Here is a 23,236-nt window from a genome sequence, read left to right on the forward strand (position 1 = left end):
TGAGCTTAACTTCAAATTGTTATGCATCCATTGTTTATGCATTGACTTGAATGGTGATCAATGTTTGATGTTAATGATTTGAACATCTTTGAAATGCCCTTAGAAGATTGCACTGAGCTTGTGTCAAATTGTTCAAGTTGATGGTGTGACCTCGTTCAGTAGGATTCCATCTAATCATTCATCCATCTTCTTACATTCTAGGTCTTAGAATAGACTCTCTCAACCCTTTCCTTTTGCCATTTTTTTTTCCAACTCAAGTTAGTTTAGGAAAGAAAGCATCACAAGATTTCAACATCAGATGATTGAGTTCCAGCGATTCAAGCATTCAACAATTCAATGCAAGTCCCATTGTGATTCCAACATAATCACATCAAACCAATGAGCTTATCCACACGTCGTGACTCGACATACCGGAACCTTGGAGTTATCTCAAGTGATCCTTAAGCTAATCTTCAGCATTTGAGTAACTTTGTTCAAGAGAGGATAAGATAGTTTTGGGTATTTTATTCTGTGTTCGCATGTGCCTAAAAAACACATCAACAAGCATCATTGAAAGGAATTAGTCAGAAAAGTTTAGGAAGAAATCCTTGATGCGGTAGAGGCATTGTTTGCAAGAAGGTTGATTGATGAGGAGTTGACAGTGGACCCCTTGAGGGACAAGCTGTATGAATTTTTATTCGTGGAATTCTTCTCAAAGGAACATTTGGAAAATGTTTCCTTATTCCCAAAACAATGCACAAAACTCAAGAAGCGACATCAAGATGGGAGAAGTTTTTCTCCAAGTGTGAAGTGGACACTTCAATGTCGGAATTCAAACTGGAGACTGTGCCAAGTGTCTCCGTAGGAGAGCTGGAAGCCGTTGTGACTAGATTCGTCACACTTGCCATCAATGAAAGAGATAATGGTCGTCCATTTTTGGATGAGAATCTATTGAGTGCATGACGACATAGTGGGTCATTATTTGCTAGTGGACGTTTTGACCAAGTGGTGGCTCATTCATTGCATGATGGCTGCCATGTTTAAGGAGTTAGTGGATCATTAATGCATGGTGGGCGATTTGAGAAGTGGAAGGTCATTTAATGCATCATGGACACCCTTTTTGGGAACAAAGGGTAATTATTGTGTAGTGGGCGAGATTCCTCATTAATGGCTCTCCCCATTACTTGGTGACACATTTTGGGAATCTTTGGTCAAATCTTAATTAGGGTTTTGCATGGTGAATCTAGCCATTGATTGGAATGTAATCTAGGCTGTCCATTTTCTTCTTGGAGGCCTATAAAAGGGGTTCACCCCTTCATTTGTAATAGAGGGAGAATTGTATGAGATTGATGCTATAAGTTTTTGAGATAATAATAGTGATACATTGGCTTTTGATGTTCACTTGAGTTATTTTAAAACTTGCGTGGTTTCATCTTCCTCACTTCGATTAGATCTGCTTAAAGTATATAGATGAATGAAATAGATTGCATTGCTTTATGTTGAGATCGCTTGCTCATACCTTTTGCCGATAGATGATTTCTATCTGCAGTGTAAGGTTGGACTGAGCTTTATATGTGCGTTATTAACTTGGATTATCGTATGAGTATTGTTCTCTGATGGTTTTAATAGATGATTCAAAATCTTACAAGCACAACCTTTGAAGATTTCACCCCCATTGTGTAGTTGTTTGAAAGTGGCAAAGCAAAGTGTGGTCGATCTCGCCTAAGTCTTGTTGTTTGTTGAGTTCCTAGATTTAGATTAGAATCCTTCTAAACCCTTACCTTTTTACTTTCTGCATTCTTATTGTCCTAAAAAACAGCTGTCCATTGATAAATCATTAGCCAAAAATCTCCTTGAAGTTTCGCATTTGCTTAAGTCTTCTTCGCTGCACGTAAGTCCCCTTTTATCACCGACAACATCAAACCAAATGAGCTTATATCCATCGTAAAGTCGCAAGTACGCAGTTGGAATCTTGGAATCATTGTATGATCTTCTTGCAATCTTAGCATGCACATGATTTTGATCAAGAGAGGATAAAGTGACTGTTGGGAAAACTTTATTTTGTGTTGGTGTGGTCCTAAAACACCCATCAACACCTCCCTTAATGATCAATTTGTTAACTACATCGAGATTATCCTGAAATTTTGCAAATTTGTTAGGACTCAAAGACTTGGTAAGAATGTCTACAATCTAGTCCTTAGTTGGAACATATTGCAACATCACTGATCCATCTTCTACAAGTCGCCATATGAAATGACAATGAAGCTCCACATGTTTTGTAGGCTCATGGAAGACTGGATTTTTGGCCAGCTTTAGCACCCCTTGATTGCTCTTGCCTTTGGATGATCTTCCCCTTGTCATCTCATCGTCTCGAACATCAGCAACGAGTTTTTCCCATTACTTGGGTCTCTTTGAAGAAACATCTCCATCCAAATCAGTGTGGTCAGCATGACTTGGGCTGTGTGGCATTATATCATTTGGATGCTGATCTAGATTCTCTTGAAGAAACTCTTTTGGTAAAGTTATCGGTACCTATCCAGGAGATTCCACATGTTTGGAAACATCAAAGGCATTCCACATGTTTGGAAACATCAAAGTCCCTCTCCTTTAGGTGTAGGTAATCGAAGCTATAACGCCTGAATCTTTAGCCTTCATCCCGACCTTCAATATCATGATGTCAGAAGAGAGCTGAAAAAGCCCAACCTCTTCATCAATGACCACATCCTTGTTGGATGTCAAGCAATCAGTGTCCACAACAATCATCATGTAGGCTTTTTGATTGCCATTGTACCTAGTAAGCATTAACTTTTGACTCTTGGAGTTCAGTTTTGTTCTCTTGGCGTTTGGAATCCACATGTAAGCAGTGAACTAAAAACCTTAAGATGGCTCACTGTTGGTTTCCTCCCAAACCATGCTTCCTTTGGAATCTTCTCCTTCATTGTCAGTGTTGGAGACTTGTTGAGAAGGTACACAATAGTGTAAACTACCTCTGCCCAAAACTTATTGGGAACACTCAAGTTATCCAACATACTGTTAGACAGTTCAAATAACCGGAAGACAACTGAGAGGGGGGGTGAATCAGTTGTCACCAGATTATCAGAACCTTAAGCAATTAAAACTTTAATACCGGAACACATAAGATCAATACTGGAATACTTAAACCATTTACCGAAATAGCAGATATACCAATTAAGCACAATCAACAATAGATACCATCCACATGACACCAAGATTTGTATGTGGAAACCCGGTAAAGGGAAAAACTACAGTGGGAAGTCTACCCACAGTCAGATAATACTTCTGTAGTAAGTATGTTATTACAAATTGAGGAGCCTGCACTTGTAGGAAGGCCAACATCCTAGAGCACACTGCTCATTACTAAAGGAGTCTCACTGACTACATAAAAATCCAGACTACAATCTGGAAGGAAGAATGAACTGCAATAATAGCATCTCCAATGCTTGAGTACAGTTCCGGTTAAGCTCAATACCGGAGGACTTAATCCTCTTGCATAAACCCAACTCGATCACCAATGATCGACCAAATCTTTTGCATGAATCATTATTACATTATTCACTCCTACACATCGTTCCATGATCTACAATGAGATCTTACATCATATATATACAAACCCTCGACCATAAACAATAAGGTCGGCCACCAGACAATAAAGCAATTACATAATTACAAAACATGTCGGCCTGAGACCAAACAAATATTATCCAACCCATAAGATATCCCGGAAACACATCGAGAAGCCCAACAACATGTTACATTAAGCCGGTCCATAACCTAGATAGAACAGAATAGGTCCGCACACGTTAAAGCAATGATCCCAATCAGCCAAGTCTCGAACACGATCACCATCAGCATCCTGAATCTCTACTAGAAGCCACACCAACACCACTTATGCATAAAATCAAAAGATCTGCAATAAAGCTCTGCCGGTGAAACCCTCACCGGATCAACAAACCAAGCTTACCAGCATATAAGATATCATCTGATCACCAAATCAAAACCAACTGACTGAACATGAATCTGAGTAGCATGAATAGCAGATCTAAGCCAATTCCAAAAGCCAAAGTATACCGGAGTATACCGGATCATCATGATCTTACTAGCCAGAAATCAAACAACTTACCGGGACCAAAAGGATATTGGTAACTAGCCAAAACAGCTAGTGTTGATATCAATGACAAAACATCAATGCAACACATAATCAATTCCTCCTCTCAACTATGACATTTTGCTGAGGGGTATAGGGTGTTGTGAATTGGCGTTTGATACCATGTTTAGCATAGAAGAGTGTGAATTCGTTTGAGTAGAATTCACCCCCATTATCAGACCTAATTGTTATTATTGCACATCTTGACTCTTTTTCTACTATTGACTTGAATTTACAAAATTATTTAAACACTTTTGATTTTTCTTTTGGGAAAAACACCCACGTTTTCCTATTGTAATCATCTACAAGCAAGATAAAATACCTGGCACTAGTGACCAATGTTGTATTCATTGGTCCACATACATTTGCATGAATTGTTTGAAGGACCTTCTGTGCTCTCCAAGCTTGTCCATCTGAAGATGGATTTTTGTGTTGCTTCCTTGCTTGGCAAGCTCTGCAAACACCATGTATTCGCTGCTGGATCTCAGGTTAACCTTCAACCATATTCTCTTGAGCCAATTGAGAACAATAAGAAAGGTTGAGATGCCCATAAAGTTGATGCCAAAGAGTATTGATAGCAGATGAACTCTTTGCAGCCAATGCATACTCCTGAACCTCTCCAATGTGGACAAGCTGATATAGATCATTATCTTCTATGCCAATTGCGATGGTTTTCTTGGTCTCCCTGTCAAATTATGGCACTTATGTGTGCTGAAAATGATGTCCAACTTGAGATAGTGGCACATACTAATTCACTGAGTGCAAAGTGAGCTCCATTCCCAAAACATAGTATACATTGAAGAAAATATGAGATTTCCTTCCAGAGTTTTTTTGAACCATAGTTGAAAAACTTAAATTCGACAATGACTTGGCAAGCCAATTTTTTTAGAAAACTCGGGGAAAATCTTAGCAATAACTCGACAACTTTATCGAACATTTGAAAATATATTTTCTTTAAAATATTCTTCAAAAACACGCATTTATATAAAACTAATGTCTTCCAATTTATTTTATAATTATATTGGAATAAACATATACCTATAGAATACTTTTTAAATCATAATAATATTTTTTTTTAATATATTTAAAAAAAATAAATTATAAATTATTAAATCTAATATTTATACTTTATAGTTTATAATTAATTTTTTTTAATTTGAAAATAAAGCCAATTATCAATTAATTCAATCTTTCAATATATCATTATTGTTAGTTTTAATTAGGGTGAAGAGCGGATTCCAATTGCCTAAGGCAACATTGGAATCCGCTCTTAAGGGCTGGGCCCTTTATCTCTTCAAAGGATAACGTGTACCCTTTAGGGCTGGGCCCTTCTCACATGCCACTCTCTAATAGGGCCGACCCTATAACTCACACCACTCTAAGGGAAACGTGTTCCCTCTAATAGGGCCGACCCTATAATACAAAAGACAATTCGCACAAAAGGAATAAAAACAAATAAAAGAATTGGTGACAAGCCGACCTCAAATAGGTCCCTCGCCACATATAAATGAAGAACAACTTGACCTCATTAATACAATACATCTTCCCTCTCTAATGCGAATCTGCTCTGAAGTTGTAGCGAACTTAATCAGTCATCTGCTGTGCATGAATGCGAACCACATCTGCTGTCAAGGTGTAAAACTTTAGGTGTGATCATCTCCAGTGAAAGGTGCGAACTGCTGTCAAGAGTAAGGCGTCAAAGGTGCAGATCAGGTTGCTGTTTGATGAAGACAATAGTGCTGATCTGAGGTGCAGACCTGATACTGATTAGCCATCTATATCAGCCCTAAAGTGTGGCCATATCAGACCTCCTAAAGAGATAAGTGTTGTAATCAGAATATTGTATAATTCATAATCAGATCTGAGGATCTATTCTTGTTGGGTTTTTCCTCATTAGAGGTTTTCCCAGGGTAATGTTGTCTTGTCTCATTTTTCATCTATTTTGGTTGCTCTCTATCATTCACTAAGTTGAAAAACCTAACAGAAATTAATTCAATTCCAGTTACTAAATCTACTTTCTGCTTTTATTATTAATCGTAAAACTAACAATTATATCATAAATTGGGTATGGATATTGCTCAAACCATAAAGGAAATTCAAAATATTTTTGGTAAATGAAATGCAAACCATAATAAATGCAAGGAATCGTTGTGTCTTGGAGTCGCGCCATCGTCGTCGTGCCTTGGAGTGTGCTTGAAAACCTGATTTAAACCCTGCATGTCCTTTCTCATGGCCAAAAACTATAAGGAAACATTTCAAAAGTTGTAGATCAAATTTGTAATGCTCGAGAAGTTTTTCTCAAGACATAGGGTTTAACTTGTGGGATTTCATGAGTTTTTCCCTAAAAACCGCCATGCATTTTTGCAAAAACTCAGAGCCAAATTTAATGGTGAGTGACTTGGCCAAGGTTTTGACCCCCAAGTACTCGCGAATAAGATAATTTTTACAACTACGATTTGAACATTGCCTTTGTTGACAACTTTATACTCACCGCCATCGAAGATCATTGAATTTGAGCAATCTGTATACTCAATGAATCAATCCTCTCTATGTGAAAAATGTCTAGATGCTCCAAAATTGATGTACCATGCAGAAGACTTGGAGTGATTTGCTGGTCGTTTGACAATTTGACCATAAAAGTGTAAAGGCTAACTTCTTCTACTCAGAATGTTTTGCAACATGAGCCTCTAGTGGAGGCCCTCCTTGGTTAGATTTCTGGTTAGCCAACCTCTTCTTGCAGTGCTTTCTTCATGTGACTAAGTTTACCATAGTAATGACATGTGATAGTCTTCAAATTCTTCGATGTATCTTCATTTTGTCCTTGACCTTTCTTCTGAGGCCACTTGCCTTTGCCCTTGTTCTTAGCTGCAAAGATCTGTTCTACACTTGATGAATCATTGTTGCTATCAAACTACTTTTTCCATTTGTTTTGCTGCAAGAGTTTGTTGCACAAATCATCAAACTTTAGGTCAACATTGGTAGATGTGATGTTGAGTGTTTCTATGAAATGCTCATAGAACCGTGGTAAGCTTTTTAGCATTATAACCATCATGTCTTCTTCTTCCATTGTGCAACTAATAGTAGCTAATTGATCGCAAATGTCTTTGATCTTCATCAAATGATCCTATAAAGACATTCTCACCCATCATGATCGAGAATAACATATTCTTTAGGAAGAAGGGTTTGCCTTTATTTGACATCTTGTGCAGATCTCATAGGTGTTTCCAAATCTCCATAGCAAATTTGCTTGAAGGTATTTTCAAAATTATTTCATCTATGATGGATAATTTAATGAACATCATGACTTCTTGAGTACGCTCATCAAACTTGTCTAGGTCTTTACTCGCAACCATTGGCTAGGTCTTAGTCTCGAGGACGATCTGATCAAAGCATTGGTATTCAGGGATAGTTAGCATCCTCTATTTCTAGTTGTTCTAATTTTTGCTAGTGAATCTGTGGCCTCCTTCCAACATGATGTTGGTCAATGAAGCCATCCCTCCCACAATTGTAATTCACAGAGAACAAGTATCTCACCAAAAGAGCAAGGAAATTTGGAAACTCTAGGTAGGAACAACACCCACTGTTTTTGTAAAACAAAATGGTAAAAAAGTCCGCAAAACAATTCTGAAAATTGCCGTATAGTTGGTTGGAAACCCTAACCGCTTTCAAAAAATGATTGGAAAACCACGATTGTGTATAACCCTAGGAAATAGGAAATTGCACCAAAAATTGGTAAGAAGTCCAATAATTTTTAATGAAAAATCATAAAAAATGTCTAAATTGATTTGGGAAAACCTAAATTGAGAATGATAAGGTCAAGTAGCATCTATATCTTTGTCTATTGCTAATTTCGAATGCTATTGTGCAAGGGACACAATGTGTCATCTCATGTGGCTTTGAATGCTTCTTTCAGGGCTTGGATTTCCTCAAACAATGCCTATCATCATTTGTGCTGACAATTCGAATGCAATGCAAATTATTCACAACCTAGTTGAACATCAGTGAACAAAGCACATTGAGATCCATATTTTCTATGCTAAACAATTGTTTTAGGACAATCAAGTGGATTTCAGCATGTTTTCACTTTTCTTAAGCTGATCAATAGGTAGATATCTTTGTAAAGGCTTTTCCTAAGGATATGTTCTTTAAGCTTTATTCTCACATTGGGCTTGAGGGGCCTTTGTCAAGTGGACAAATGTGGAGCAAGGTAATGGCAATAGATTGATAGTCAGCCTTAAGGGGTGATGTTGGTGTAGTAATGTTGAGTTTGGTCTCTTGTAAGGGGTCCCCTATCACTATGTTCTTATTGGCGTCCAAGTGATTCCACACACCAATTGTGTTGTATAATCTATGCTGGGTCATGTGCTTTCATTTTCCAATGACTAAAATGTGTATATATACACATGCTAAGATCGTTGTTTGTATCTTATTCCATTCCATTATTATTCAAAATGATTCTTTCAGCTTATGGTCACGAACACAAAAGCTTGTGTCTCTTATTATTTCTTGTCTTTCAATTTTGGTTTTTAATTTATGTTGCATTTGTTCCTTGTGCAATAATCTTCATAATTCCACATGAGATCATTTTACCTAATGGGATATTGAGGTCATCTAGACTTCCTTGACACAATTTTTGGAATCAAATTTCTAAGTAGTTGTCATGCCTTGACTAGAAATATCAAAAGAAAGAAGAAACAATAATACAAGCCCCACTTTCACAGAAGTTTAATTTAAATATTTGAACATGATCAAGGAGCGATCATTATGTAATGAGGCTGACCAGGATAAGGGCAGCGATTATATATATTAATTCTGGCCGATTTATTTATGAACAAAGGGCAGCAACGGTAATTATGGCCGACTAAACAGGGGCAGTGATAGTAAGTGTTTAATAAATTGTTTATTAATCAAAAGCAGCAATCAAGAGAAGAAGGCGGGGCGTAAGCCTTTCAAAGAGTATTGGTGGTGAAAGGGTGTGACTCCCTACACAAAGGGAGATATAAAAGAAGAATTTCATTTGAAGGAAAGGGGATGGACATGGAATGAATCAGCATAAGCACTCATCCCAAAGAGCAGTGACCAGCATTCAGAAAAGGAACGGCATCAAGTCAGATCTGCCTAATTGCAACAGCAGACTGGAATATATATAACCTGCAATAATTCTATATTCTACAAGTATAGTGGTATAAAATAGTGGAATCAATAATTGTTGTGTGATAATGTGAAATGCATACTCTAAATCATTGATCTATCTATAACCCGGCAAGTAATCATGAAGAGAAGAGAATGAAATGCAAGAAAGGGGAGCAGATACAAGATCACCATCTAAGTAGACCACTTAATGATGGATGTCCAATGTGCTTGCCACTTGGGGCCAAGGGGGTAAGTGTCCGCTCTTGGGTCTAGATAGGAGGATTTTCGGGCACCCTATCGCGATTTTCTTTCCAACCTCTACAATAGTTGATTGTTTTGAAATCACGAGTCATAAGAGGATGAATAGGGAGACATGAATAGGGAGGGCAGATATAAGCACCCCACTAGATAGACCACCCCATGCCGGATGTCCAATGTGCCTGCCACTTGGGGCCAAGAGGGCAAGTGTCCGCTCTGAGCTTAGTGTGAGGATTGCTTCGGGCCAACCTATTGTGCTCCCTCATTCAAACCTTATTGTGATTGAATACGAAAAATGAATATTGTTGTGACATGACTTATCTAATGAATTATGATGATTATACATATTTGTACTCATATGTGTGATTACTAACCCTAATAGAAATAATTGGATTTATGAATTATATTGTCTAATAAATATGATTGCAGGACCTAAACCAGGGTTTATCTTGTTAAAAGGCATTTTAATCGGTATATCCCAAAAGGGGATATTTGAACATTACAGTAGTTCAAAATTGGATTAAATGGGAAGCCCTTGAGTAATCAGAGACAAAGAAAAATAAGTTTTTTATTCTTTTGATTCCATTAAGGTTTTTAAAGTCTTCATTTCTTCAGCCAAGTAGAAAGTTTGGATCCTTGCTTTCAATACTCATCAATATTTTCACAAGTATCAGGCAATTAAGGCAACTACTAGTGTGCCTTGATAGATTCATATGAAAAAAAATAAAAAATGGTCCATTAACTCTCCCCTTTGAATCTCTTCACCACTTTCAAGACGATATGATGTTGGGCTTTTAAATCTTTGAATGGGATTAAGTAAATTATAGTTAACATGCATATTATCTATCCTCCTTATTAATTTGTGGACTTTCAAGTTAGGCCTCAATGCTTGAGGCACCTGGTGACTTGTCCCTATAATCAACCTTTGGGTGCCTTGTTGATATAGGCAGGTATTTGTAATAACTACAGGTCAGCCCATTGGCATTTGTAGATGTATGTATGGTTATACTGTGCATAAGACCCATGGGGTAGCCTATGGGTATTTAATATTTGTTGATATATGCCTGTTCTCATCTATTTAATAATGATTACAGGTCAGCTTATCGGCATTTGATAATATTTACCTTTATGATTTTGGCCATTTGAGAGGTTTGGGTCTGCCTTCTGGATATTATTTATTGGACCATTTGTTGCTTATTTGAGAATTGCTGGGTATGTTGAACTGGTTGGAGTTACAAATTAGTGACAGTGATTGTTGAGGGACACTCATCTACATACAGGTTTTTGATGGCCATCCACCATAGTAATTGTAGTTTTCTTTATTCCTGGACATTAGTAAATTACTATTAATCCTTGTTACATATTTGCTATTTGTATGTTGTGTGTGCATACAGTTGAGGGAAATTGATCTATAACAGGATTTACAATAGTCCACCCTGCATGTTAGGTTTTCTGTTTGTTTGGAATCGTGGATTGTCAGCTTAGTCATCGTGAGAAGTAACTAGTTGGTGCAAACCTGTATGTTTCAGATCCATGAATTAAATAGAGTTTATTGCTGTCACAATATTCAATGGAATAGTTTAATGGCAAAAGCAATTGTTTTATCATAATCAAACTTCAAAATGTGAGTATATTGATTCTAGAAAGTGGTTAGTTGCTATTTTGGGTATTACATATTTGTATATTGGTGCTTCTACAAGGTCTCATGTAATATATAATTCATAGCCAAGTAAATTGATTTCCCATTTAACTCATGGAAGCCAACTTCAGTTTTCTTGTCTTTGAATTCCCATTCCATTGTCAACTGTAAGCTATGTCACAGCATTCGCCGAATTACAAGGAAGAAATTCGAAATCTGGCAAATTTCGTTACAATCTTAAAAATTCGTTTAAGTTTGCCTCACATTCATACGGAGAATGGTCTGACATTTTTTACTATAAAATATCTTTAAGTGAATACTCAAAACCCTTGGAGTGACTGCAGATTGCATCCGTCACACAAGCAGGTCTTCCGGTTCAGCGATCAATATTTTTATTCCCGTCTGCTGAATTAATGTTTTTTTTTTTGGATATATTTTGTTTTTGATATATAGGTCATGTTTTATGTTTTTTTAAAACATGTAACTAGGAATTAACGGGGAGGCTATTAAAAGAGAGCATAAAATTTAATATATTGAAATGTATCAATGTTGTTTTATTTTGTTTTTATCTTCTTTAACATATTTTTTGATAAGTTTATCTTCTTTAATATATTAATGGTATACATTAAAATTTAATATTTTAAAATATATTTTTTAGATTTTTATATGTTAATATATAAACTATATATTAATAAAAGATATATTAATATATCTTTTAGCTTTAATTATTGATGTCAAAATCAATACAAATAATTAAATTGGACATGAAATATATAAAATTATTAATATATAATGAGTTAATGACATAAAATAATTAAAGATATATTAATATATATTATATCAAGACATAAAATTAATATTTATATTGGTTTGGATTTTTAATTATTAATATATTAAATGTAAAATTTGATATATGTATTGAAATTTAAAGTTTATTTATTTTAATAATTTTGCGAGTTTATTTATTTATATTAGTCAAATTTAATGTCGAAGTTTTTTCGGAAATTTTTTCCTTGCCGAACTTCATTCGAATTTTATTGTTGTCGAACACGAATTCGAATTCGAACCTTGTGACTTAGGCTGTAAGCAAATAATTGCAAATGCTGACTTTATTTCTACTGCTAAAAAAGGTGGGAGTCCTGCGAAGAAGATTTTGAGTGGGTTTATATATTATAGTTATTTTTATCAAGCAAAAATTCCATTTTGAAAGAATATAAATGCAACTTTTGATATCACAGATCTTCTATTGCAGGTTGTACAGTTGTATTCATGCTTGGATAAGATTAGCCATATTGAGTGGGCTCTTGATTCAGAGTATATCCTCTGTGGCCTATATAAGAGAGCAATGGTTCAAGTCTGGTCAATATCACAACCTGAATGGACTTGCAAGATAGATGAGGGGCCTGCAGGAATTGCCAATGCACGATGGAGTCCAGACAGCCGTCATATAATAACAACATCTGATTTTCAGTTGCGTCTAACAGTTTGGTCTCTTGTCAACACAGCATGTGTACATGTACAGTGGCCCAAACATGCATCCAAAGGTGTTTCATTCACACGGGATGGCAAATTTGCAGCTATTGCTACAAGGCGAGACTGCAAGGACTATGTGAATCTTTTATCCTGTCATACATGGGAGGTTATGGAGACATTCTCTGTTGACACAGTAGATCTTGCAGATGTGGAATGGTCTCCAAATGACAGTGCAATTGTCATTTGGGGCTCCCCATTGGAGTACAAGGTTATGTACTTAAAACATTCAAATCTATTATTTAAGTGTGTTACGAATCTAATGTGATTGAAAGTGGATATAAAAAATATTTGTAATTGATATTGCTTTAGATAGTTTGAGCAACCCTGAATTGTGTTCTTGAGGAATTGCATAATAGTATTGAAGAGCAAATTGTTAAAGTAAAATGTTCAAATTATTGTTCTTTCAATTAATGCATACGATTCTTTCTTGGAGGATGAAGCTAATAGAGATCTTAATTATTATAATCATAATGATGTCTTTGTTGTGTTTCCTCATTTTCAGGTTCTTATTTACTCTCCAGATGGACGGTGTCTCTTTAAATATCAAGCTTATGAAAGTGGATTAGGTGTGAAGACTATTGCATGGTCACCATGTGGCCAGTTTTTGGCAGTGGGTAGTTACGATCAGATTTTACGGACCTTGAACCACCTCACTTGGAAACCTTTTGCAGAATTTGTGCATAACAACATTATTCGAGGTCCTGCCAGTGCTGTTGTTTTCAAGGTTAGTGACAAGAACAGGCGAGAGTGAACTACTCAAATGTTTGTAAATATTAATTTTCTTCAAAGTTGTAAATATATTTTTTGAATGCTATGCAGGAAGTAGAGGAACCATGGCAGCTTGATATGTCAGGCCTTTACTTGAATGATGATATTCCTCATGATGTCCAAAATGGCAATCCTGGTGAGACTAGCTTGATTTACAGAGCAATAACTAGGTTGGGTTCCTTTGTTTTCTTTACTACATCTGAAAATAACATTAAATTTAAGATAGCTTGAATAATCAAGAACTAATTTATATAATAAAACATTAAAAAACAATTTGTACCCATAATATATGGGCCACTACATTTATAGTTTATTTGTTAATGCAAACACATTGATTGGATGAAACCAATTATCGAGATCCACTTGTATGAGATTTCTTAGTTGTTTGACTGCCCACTATTGAGATACCTTGTTAAAAAAAGCCCAAGATTTACAAACATTGGCTTCATAATTTTTTCTTGCATATTCTTTGCTCTCTTTTGATAATTTCACTTGGCTCTCAGCTTTGTACATAACTGATAACAAAATGGCCTATCTTAGTATACAACTCAAAGGTTAACAGTCAGGTGCTGAATAGGTGGCCTGTATTACCAAAAGCAATATTTTGACCTTTTTTAATAACCAGCATGGACCAGAGAGAGAGAAAAGGGTATTTTCCTGGAGGACTTGGTGCAAGGATCCCCCTTTCTTGACTAGGGCATCTACATTGTGAGAATCAGTGGCTTAGGTTGAAACTTAGGAAAGGAAAAGGTAACCTAGCAAGTCAAATGGGTGCATGCATCCAAGCTTTTAATCTTAGGATGTAGCAAATAGTCAACTCCAAGTCTTCGAGTCCTTTGCATTTGAGTGCTCCTTTGGAATAACTCCCTTTGTTTTCTTGGGGGGTTTATTTAGCTGTTTGCAGGTTTGCTGCAATGCACCAGGGGAATGTGAATTGGCTCATGCCTTATGATTTCTGAAATATAGGATTCAAGTATAAATAGGGCTACCAAAGCTCAATTCTGTACTCTAAAGGTTGATGGTCCTAGTTGAGCTGGTATAATCAAACTTGAACTATATTGTTCATGATCTGGGTAATTGGCTTCAGATGGCTGGTATAGTTCTAGGGGCAAAAATGGGCTAGAAGGGTCAAGGGGAGGCAAGAGAGGAACTCTGGATTAACTAGAAGGAAAATATGATTTTATAGGTGCCATTAGATGTAGGGATTTGTTGTTAAAGGCACTCTATCTTGACTATGATCATGCAATTTTTCTAGCTGAACCCATCCCAGTCCCGTGGTTTATCAATGATAGTTGATGCAAAGCAATAACAGGTCCTTTGACAAGAAAAGTGTTGCTAAAGCAACTTCTGATTTCCTTTGTGAGGTTCATCACCTACCACATAACATAGGAATAGATGGAGTCTGGAGAAAAAGTACTAAGAAGGAATGAAATATGTTGACAGAAATGATGTAAATAAAAATATTGAGAAAGATATTTATGTACCTTGATTTAACTGTCTGCAGAAGAGATGCATACATTGGCCCTAAGTTTGGTTGTGGAGGGTGTAATGATTTAAATTTCTTCATCAAAAGGTGCCTGGGATAAACTCTGAATGTTGCAATAATATATGGATGAATGTAAGCCTAGCATATGAAGATGAGTCTAAGTGCAGCAAAATGAGACCCAAGTACAAGATAGAATGCATGTTATATGACCCCAAATGCAATGTTCTTTGCTCTTGCAAACAAATGTGAAGTTTTTAAAATGCACAATATTGCTCTTCATAGGCACTCAGGTGGGTCTGCATAGCAGTAGGGGCTAGGTTGGATCTAGATGAGCAAAGATTGAAGGAAGCAGTTAGACAAGGGGCTGAGGATCTCACTATGTACGAGCAAATCCTTGAAAGATAAGGAACTGGCTGAAAAAGCATCTAGTAAGCGAAAGATGCAGTTGTAACTAAATGTAACCAATGTATACAAGTCATGGAAAAGGCTAGCCCCATTCCCTAATTCTTACAATGATTTGGAACTTTAGTAGACTTTAGGAGGCATCACTATCACTAATGGTAATCTAGATTTGTCATAATCATAAGCAATGTTCATATATTCAAATATGATTAGAGAGACAAATCAAGAAGACATAATGATAAAATTGACTTTCTTGAGAGATGTGTATTTGTTTATATTCTAGCTAGATCTATGTTAAGGATTTGAGTGTAGGTGCTAACTAGAAATCTCAATATATGTGTTCTATCTAATTTGTCTATTTTATGTATGTTATAGATTTATATGTTACATTACCAAAATGATGGTTATGTTAGAATGGTTACAAATTTTTCGAGGATTATTTATGGCTGACAGGTTACTTCTCTATAGGTGAGAGTTGGCCTTCCACATCAAAGTGGTGGTGAAAATTGTGTTGATGTGGTGTCAGCCATGGAATTGTGGTTTGACATGGCACGAAGGTCCAAACTGTTTAACATGCAAAACATGTTGTAGTTTTGTGCCAGCTTTTGTTGGTCTAGTTGGGTGGTGTAGGAAATGTTGAGTTGCACTAGATGGCACAAATACTTTAAGGTGGTTTCATGAAATTGAGACACATCTGATGATTGTCAGCCATCTATGAATGTTGGTACAATTTAGAGTTTCATGTGGTTATACCACATATCCAACATCAAAGGTAAGTGCATGGCATGGCACAACTTAGTGTAGATCATTCACCCATTTTTTAGAAGCGACGACCTCCATTGCATTAGTTGTTAGCTATGGAAATTGAGTTTATAGTTGTTGGAGTTTGCATCAAATACCTTGATTAGTGAATTGTCTTACCTTGACCACGTTGAATAATTGGTGTGTGCCATGGCAAGTACATGTTGTGGTAGTTCAATTGGATCCACTAGAGATGAATGTATATGTTTTGGATACAACGTTTAAGGATGTTGATTAACTATTGGCTCAAATAGAGGTGACAGATATGGCTGAAGGAGTTCCACTTTGAATATTGAATCTAGACTCAAGTATGGTGGTAGATCAAAAGCAAAGGTGTGTTATCCCTTTGCATGTTGTATGGTGTAAGGGCCATCAAGCCTCTTAAGGATTATAGTTTAAAGGCCTGATCTTCCAATGTGGACTCTTGAAGTGCTCCTTTTGAAAATGAAATAGACTTTATCTCTTGTCTTGAACTCAGTGAGGTGCATGGTGAGCCTCATGCTTGCTATGCCTTGTATTTTTACCATTGGCATAAAAGAATTTATTGAAGTTTTTGGTACACATAAAAAAGTGTTGTAATACCCACTTCCTTATCTTGATGGTGCAACAAAGATCCTGGTGGTGTGTGATGAGAAACATTGAGGGGCATGGCTAGATGGAAGGTGTAATTAGAGGGGTTCAAAAACATGTTTGAAATACACTATCCCCTATAGAAAGTACACAACTTTGTTGTGGTAATGTTTCATGAATGGAAGATTATCATCATAGGTATGTATTGTTGCTAATTTGCCATGGGTCGGTAACATTACCATTAACTACTTATGTTTGTCTATTTGTTTGAGAATGAGGTATTGTAGATTGGTACATTTGGGAACTTAACATGTCCAACAAGGCTTGCTAGAAGTGATTGATATACCTTGGAGACACAATGGATATAGGATTTTAAAGTGTAATCACACATGGTTGAGGACATGTGATTTTGATTTACATTTTCAAGAAACTATCCACAATGACAAACATAACATCATTCTAGTGCTTTCTTGTGGTTAGAATAAGGAAAACAGTGCTAATAGCTTCCCATGCTTTACTTGTTAGAAGAGTGAATGTATTGAGTTTGAGAGAGAAAAACACAGTACACTTCAATGCAAGTACATTACATTTATTATTGTACACAACGTATAGGGAAGTTCTGTTGGCGGTTGTAACCTACTTTTTGTGAGTTATAGTAGTATCACTTGAAATTGGGATTGACTCAGCAAATCAAAAGTACAATTGTAATTCAATTACCTGGGAAAAGTTGAGAAATTAAAAAATGCTGAAAAATAATGAAAATAAGGAAAAAAAAACTGTGGTTTTCTATCTAGTGCAACCAAATTTTTAATTTATTTTTTGATCTTTAAAACCAAATTGGGGATTTTGGGGTGGCAGCACCCAGTGGGGTCAAGTGGCAGTGCCCCTTGGGGTTGGGGATCTCATTTCTCATAATTTAATTGCTTTTAACCAAGCTCCAAACCCTTAAAAAATGCAGTTGTCAAGGCCATTAAACAGTAATTAGGCCTTAATTGAATGAGAATGGAAATGATATTTGCTGAAGAAGGAGTGCCCTCAAGTTGGCTTAATCAATATAATGTCTGGTTAATTCAGTAAAATCTAAATCTGCTCTAGATTCCAAATCTGCACTATTAAAGTGAGGTTTAAACTAAAATTCAAGTTTTTTATAGGTGATTTGACAAAGTTGATTTAATTGCAAATTAGTTGCAAATTTCCCAAAAAATCACAAATAAATTGTAACTTCTGGAAAAATGTGATCAATTTGCAATTTAATTTCCTCAAGGTTTGTGCCAACAATCACAAGAAAAACAATGATCTGATTTGAACTGGACCATTTGCAATCAGCTGTGATTTATCTTTTTTTTTTCGTGATTTCTACTGCTATTACGTAGGATGCCTTATTAGATACAATTAATGTGTGTTATTGTATCATCATCATATTAGTATAAACATTATCTAATACCCCCTTTAATTACTAAATTGAAGACAACCCCAAGGTTATCTCAAAGAATTTCAAACATAATAGAACCAAGAGGTTTAGTCATTAGATCAACAAAATGTCTTCAATATTAATCACTTGTGGAATCTAGTGATGATTAACCTCAATGTGCGTGGTGTGAGCATGATATATATTGAATTCTTCACCAATTTCAGTATGCCTTGATTGTCCTAGAAAAGTGGAGTTGCTATAGCTTGAGGAAGTTGGAGATCAAAGAAAACTTAAAGTAGCCATATTGCTTTACAATTAGCACCAACGATTGCTGTGTATTCAAATTTAGTGAAAAATAAAGCTGTAGTTTGCTAAAGCTTACTCTGCCATGAAACAATTATTGAACTCAAAGAGAAAATGCAGCGAGTAGTTGATCTTCAAATATCAATTGATCTGAACCAATTAGAATCTATATGGAATGTTAACTTGAAAATTTCTGTCTAGTGATAGAGAATTTCAAAATCAAGAGTATCTTTGAGAGATTGCAGCACACATTTTGTTGCTTGCCAATGAGTGAGCTTTGGTTTGCCAAAAATTTTGAGAGATAGATTTGTGACTCTGACTAAGCAAAATTTGTAGATAGTACATCATTTTTAGCAATATTGATTTGCGAGTGTTTGCTCAGTTTTTGAGTTTTCCTATGCCCAGCTTGGTGTGTGTTGGGGAGAACTCCAAACTTCTTGGAGCACTCTAGGTTGGTTAGCAGTGACTTTGGTTCTTGGCAATGAGCTCAATTAACAGAAGGGATTAATATAACACTTTCAGAAGTAATTTCGACCTTTGGTGGCTTCTCCAAACTTCTTGGAGAAACAATCTAGTTTTAGTAAGTCATCCAGTTGTCTCTGATCATCATCCTACATCTTCAGTATCATCTCGGTGTGATCAGAGTTTGATTCCAATGCAGTTTTAGTGCTTTCTATAACTTGGGTAATTTATTGAGTTATTATTTGATTAATTCATTTAAGTTGTCTAATGTTGGGAAATATTAAAAAGGACAACTTAGTGTAATAGCTTGTTGGAAAGGTGTTGAGTTGTATTTTAAGTTGGACGCCTAGGCTTGGGGTTTTTTTCCCCTGAAAAGTAATATTAATTCTCCAGAAAGGTCTTCTTGAGGTAAAGATGAATTATTTTAATTTTAAATTGATGATTTCCCTCCAAAAAAGATATATAAGGAGGTGGTGGGGTTCATTTTGAGATAGATTTGATGAATAATATTGCTATGCTACTGGAATGAACCTGAGTTCTTTCAAAGTTTTTTGAGGACAAAAACCCTTTTGAGGTTACTGGTTTTGAGGACAAAACCCCCCCTAGCTGGTTGGTGTGGTTTCATACAAAGATCTCCATTGAGCTACAAATTGAAACTTCAGATTTTGGTTTGCAGATATGAATAATTTTGGTGTGTTTTGAAGAGGCTTGCTGTTGATAATCTTTGGGCGATTAACTCGTCATTTTAGTGATTTATTGATGAATCTTGGACATAGTGTACGCTTGCAGGTGTGCCATATTCACTTACCTAGTCATACCCTCGTGGATGTCTTATTGCTGGTATGAAATATATTGTTTCTGTTGTTTTGAGATGATAATGATTATAGAAGAATAGATCGTATAGCTAATGATTGCATAGTTGAGCCAAATCTCATCTTAGGAGGTGTAGGAATGTGGTGATTAGGATGCCTAGTTTTTGGTGCTCTTTTCTCCCTCATTTGAGGTGCCTAGTGTGCCAACGATGTTTTCATATCATTTTTTAGTGGGAAAATGATTGTGATAGAGGTTTTGTTGTGTTTGTTGTTTGCTGTTCTAATGTTATCAGCAGCTCTAAAATGCCGCTAGAGTCTAAAGCATAGTTTGTAGACTTGGACTCAAAGTACTCGACAAGCCAAAATTTTCGACTTGGCAAAAGACTAGACAAAAACTTGGCAACTTAAAAAGTACTAAAAATTAAAATTTAATAAAGAAACATATTTTTTTTTTTTCAAAATTCAATTACAAAATGTATTAAATAAAACATTGACATCTTGAAAGAGAAAATGCATGGTTTATAGCAAAAACAATGCGTGGAAAACATGTTTTAACCAACATTTTACTTGTGTAGGTGTAATGACATGTTCCTCCCAAAGTTAATTAAATATTAACAGCGGATTTAATAGGTTAAATATTAGAGTTAAGATCATTTATAAGATCTAATGTTATTAAAATAGATGTAAATAACCAATGTAAACTATAATATGTAATAATTTGACAAGAATCCAAAGTAAACAATCAACATGGTGAATTGAATAACATAGCCACATAATTCATATTATCATCAAAACATATATAAAATATTCTGTATATCTTATAGCTTCAAGAGTTTCCAATACTTATTTGAATCTTGAGCACTTGGAATGGTCATTCTTATTACTCTTGGAAGATTCTAGTGGTCTTGGCCCTCATAGCTATGGCACATCTAGGAGGAACCGGTTCTTATTCAGAACTAACACAAAATGCTTCCCAAGCGTCAATACAACATGCTCCAGAGTAATTACTCATCATGCATACACCATGCTTTAGAGTAATTACTCAACATGCACAACAGCCCTGGCCAAGATCTTGAGTGTACACATTGTGTGCCCCTTCTCCAAGCCCATAGCTCACTAAACCACTTTTTTCTTCTTCCTTGTGTGATCTCCATGCCCCCTTCCAAGTATCACATGAATGCTTTATATAGCCTTTTAAGGGGTGGTTTCCAAACCATCATACCCTTTCAAAAAGGTTTCCTTCTAATTATTATTTAAATAAATAACCGTTCCTCCACTTTTATAAGATTTTTTATAAATATTCTTTATTAGTATCTCTTTTAACCAAAGGAATATATTATCCTTTATTTTAATCCCCTTTTTAATTCTAAGGGGTCATTTCATAACTTTATCTTCTCTTAGGAAAAATGTCATATAACATTTCTCCCCATGTAATTTAGCTGTAGCACAAGTTGCAGCTGCATCACAACTCAAAATACACGTAATCAATAAATAAAATAATTGACATCGAATATTTTCATACTTCATCATGTTTCTAGTTTATTTTTACTTCCTCTATATCTTTTTCTTCCTTTAATTCATAAATCTTTCTCTTTTTATTTTATTTTAAATTAACAAGTAATTTCAAGAGAATCACATTGCTAATCAAAATTTTGACAAGATATATATATATATCGCAAATTTATAATTGAATAAATTAATTTAATGTCATATATTTCAACTTCACCAATTTTCTCTCATGTACCCCATTTTCTTTAATATATGCATTTTAATAATTTGTATGTAACTTAAAATTTACAAAATTTTATCATGTGTTAACATAACGTTTAACTAGTGGATGACATGCACATCCCATACTATGTGGTCATTCATCTATATATATCTTAAATATATTGCAAATTAATAATTGAATAAATTAATGCTATTATATATGTTTAATGTCATATATTTCAACTTCATCAATTCTCTCACGTACCTCATTTTTTTTTATATATACATTTTACTAATTTTTATGTAACTTAAAATTTACAAACATTTTATCATGTGTTGACATAACATTTGAGTAGTGAATGACATGCACATCCCATACTATGTAGTCATTCATCATTTAATAACATATAATCCATATATTCAAAGATGATAATTATGCATTCCAAACTACATTAGTATAATTGTTTCCTATAGATCAAGTATAATTGAATTGAAACAAGTACACAGTAACCCTAAAACGAGGTCATGAAACAAAGTTTTGGGACAAGTTAAAATACAACAAGGATTCAAATATAGATTAGTTTATTGCCATCAACATAGTGTTTATAATTTCTAAATAATGACAAGGACTCAAAGGTGTTCAACTGTCATGCCCCGTCAGGATTACATCCTTCACTTTCATAACCCAAGCTATAATACATTCATCGTCATTAAATAAACTCAGACAATTGTCTTACTGCATAAGACTTCACAATTTTGTGATCAGACCAAGTCTAACAGTGAAGGAAGGAAGCAATCATGATTAATTTGTTTCCAATCTATAAATCAGCGACTTCATACAGAGTCTTAGACCAGCGATCAAATTATAAACTTTTGATATATGACAACAATTGCATGATATATGACACATGACAACAACTATATGTATATCTGATATATGACAGGCCTGCGATCCAGATAGCAGTGACCAGTCATCAATCTGTTTAGCAAACAGGAGCAGGTGGTTTGTTATGAAGTAAGCCAATACAAAGAAAGGATACGATCTTGAGGAGTAATGTGATTTTAGTTAGTAATGTTCTCTAAATGATGTGATTTAGGATGAATTGCGAATTAGTGAGCAAACAGATAGTTCTGAAGAGGCGCTCCCACTTTCCAAAGGGACGTCTCTCTCTCTCCATAAGACTTATAAAATGAAAGACCACGATGGGGAGAGAGGGGGAAATCAAGGAATAAGTTATAATGATGAGTGGTTCAGAAAGAAGCAAGTAGCTTCAGACTTAAGAAGAATAGTTGCAGATTTATATATTGACCAGTATTGGGTATGATGCATAAAGCATAGACCCTGATATTGCTGATTTGCACTATTTGGTCTTCTTAGTAGGAATGTATGCGGATAATCTATGGCTTCTAATATATATAGATATGCATAATTAATGGTAATGAAGATTCCTTTAAAGCTTCAGCCAATCTGCTGTCCCATTATGGAGGGGAGAATGTGTCATGTCCCCTCCTTGATCATTATGTATAACTTAAATGAAGTAATTATTATTGATTAATATAATAATTATCAACAAATGATTACTTGAAATTCTAAAATATTTATTTACTTATTAAATATTAATTAATATTTTTGAAATATTTAAATAAAATAAATTAATATTATATTTGAAATATTACCTATTAATAAAATAGTGATATTTAAATATTTGATCAATAACAGTGTGTAACTGTAATTGATCAATAATAAATTAATAAGTAAACATTCCTTATCATAACAAAATAATTAGAAAACAAATATTCAATA

At 35.1% G+C, this 23,236-nt stretch overlaps 1 protein-coding gene across 1 annotated transcript in view; it reads left to right on the forward strand.

Moving 5' to 3' along the window:
- Positions 1 to 23,236, forward strand: part of LOC131062626 (uncharacterized) — an 81,839-nt gene that overhangs the window by 44,926 nt on the left and 13,677 nt on the right. Inside the window, exons 2-4 of the mRNA XM_057996332.2 lie at positions 12,427 to 12,915; positions 13,210 to 13,431; positions 13,527 to 13,611. Of these exons, the coding sequence (XP_057852315.2) occupies positions 12,427 to 12,915; positions 13,210 to 13,431; positions 13,527 to 13,611 (796 nt within the window). The remainder of the gene's footprint in view (positions 1 to 12,426; positions 12,916 to 13,209; positions 13,432 to 13,526; positions 13,612 to 23,236) is intronic.

This window comes from Cryptomeria japonica, chromosome 6 (assembly GCF_030272615.1).
Source record: "Cryptomeria japonica chromosome 6, Sugi_1.0, whole genome shotgun sequence".
Lineage (NCBI taxonomy): Eukaryota > Viridiplantae > Streptophyta > Pinopsida > Cupressales > Cupressaceae > Cryptomeria > Cryptomeria japonica.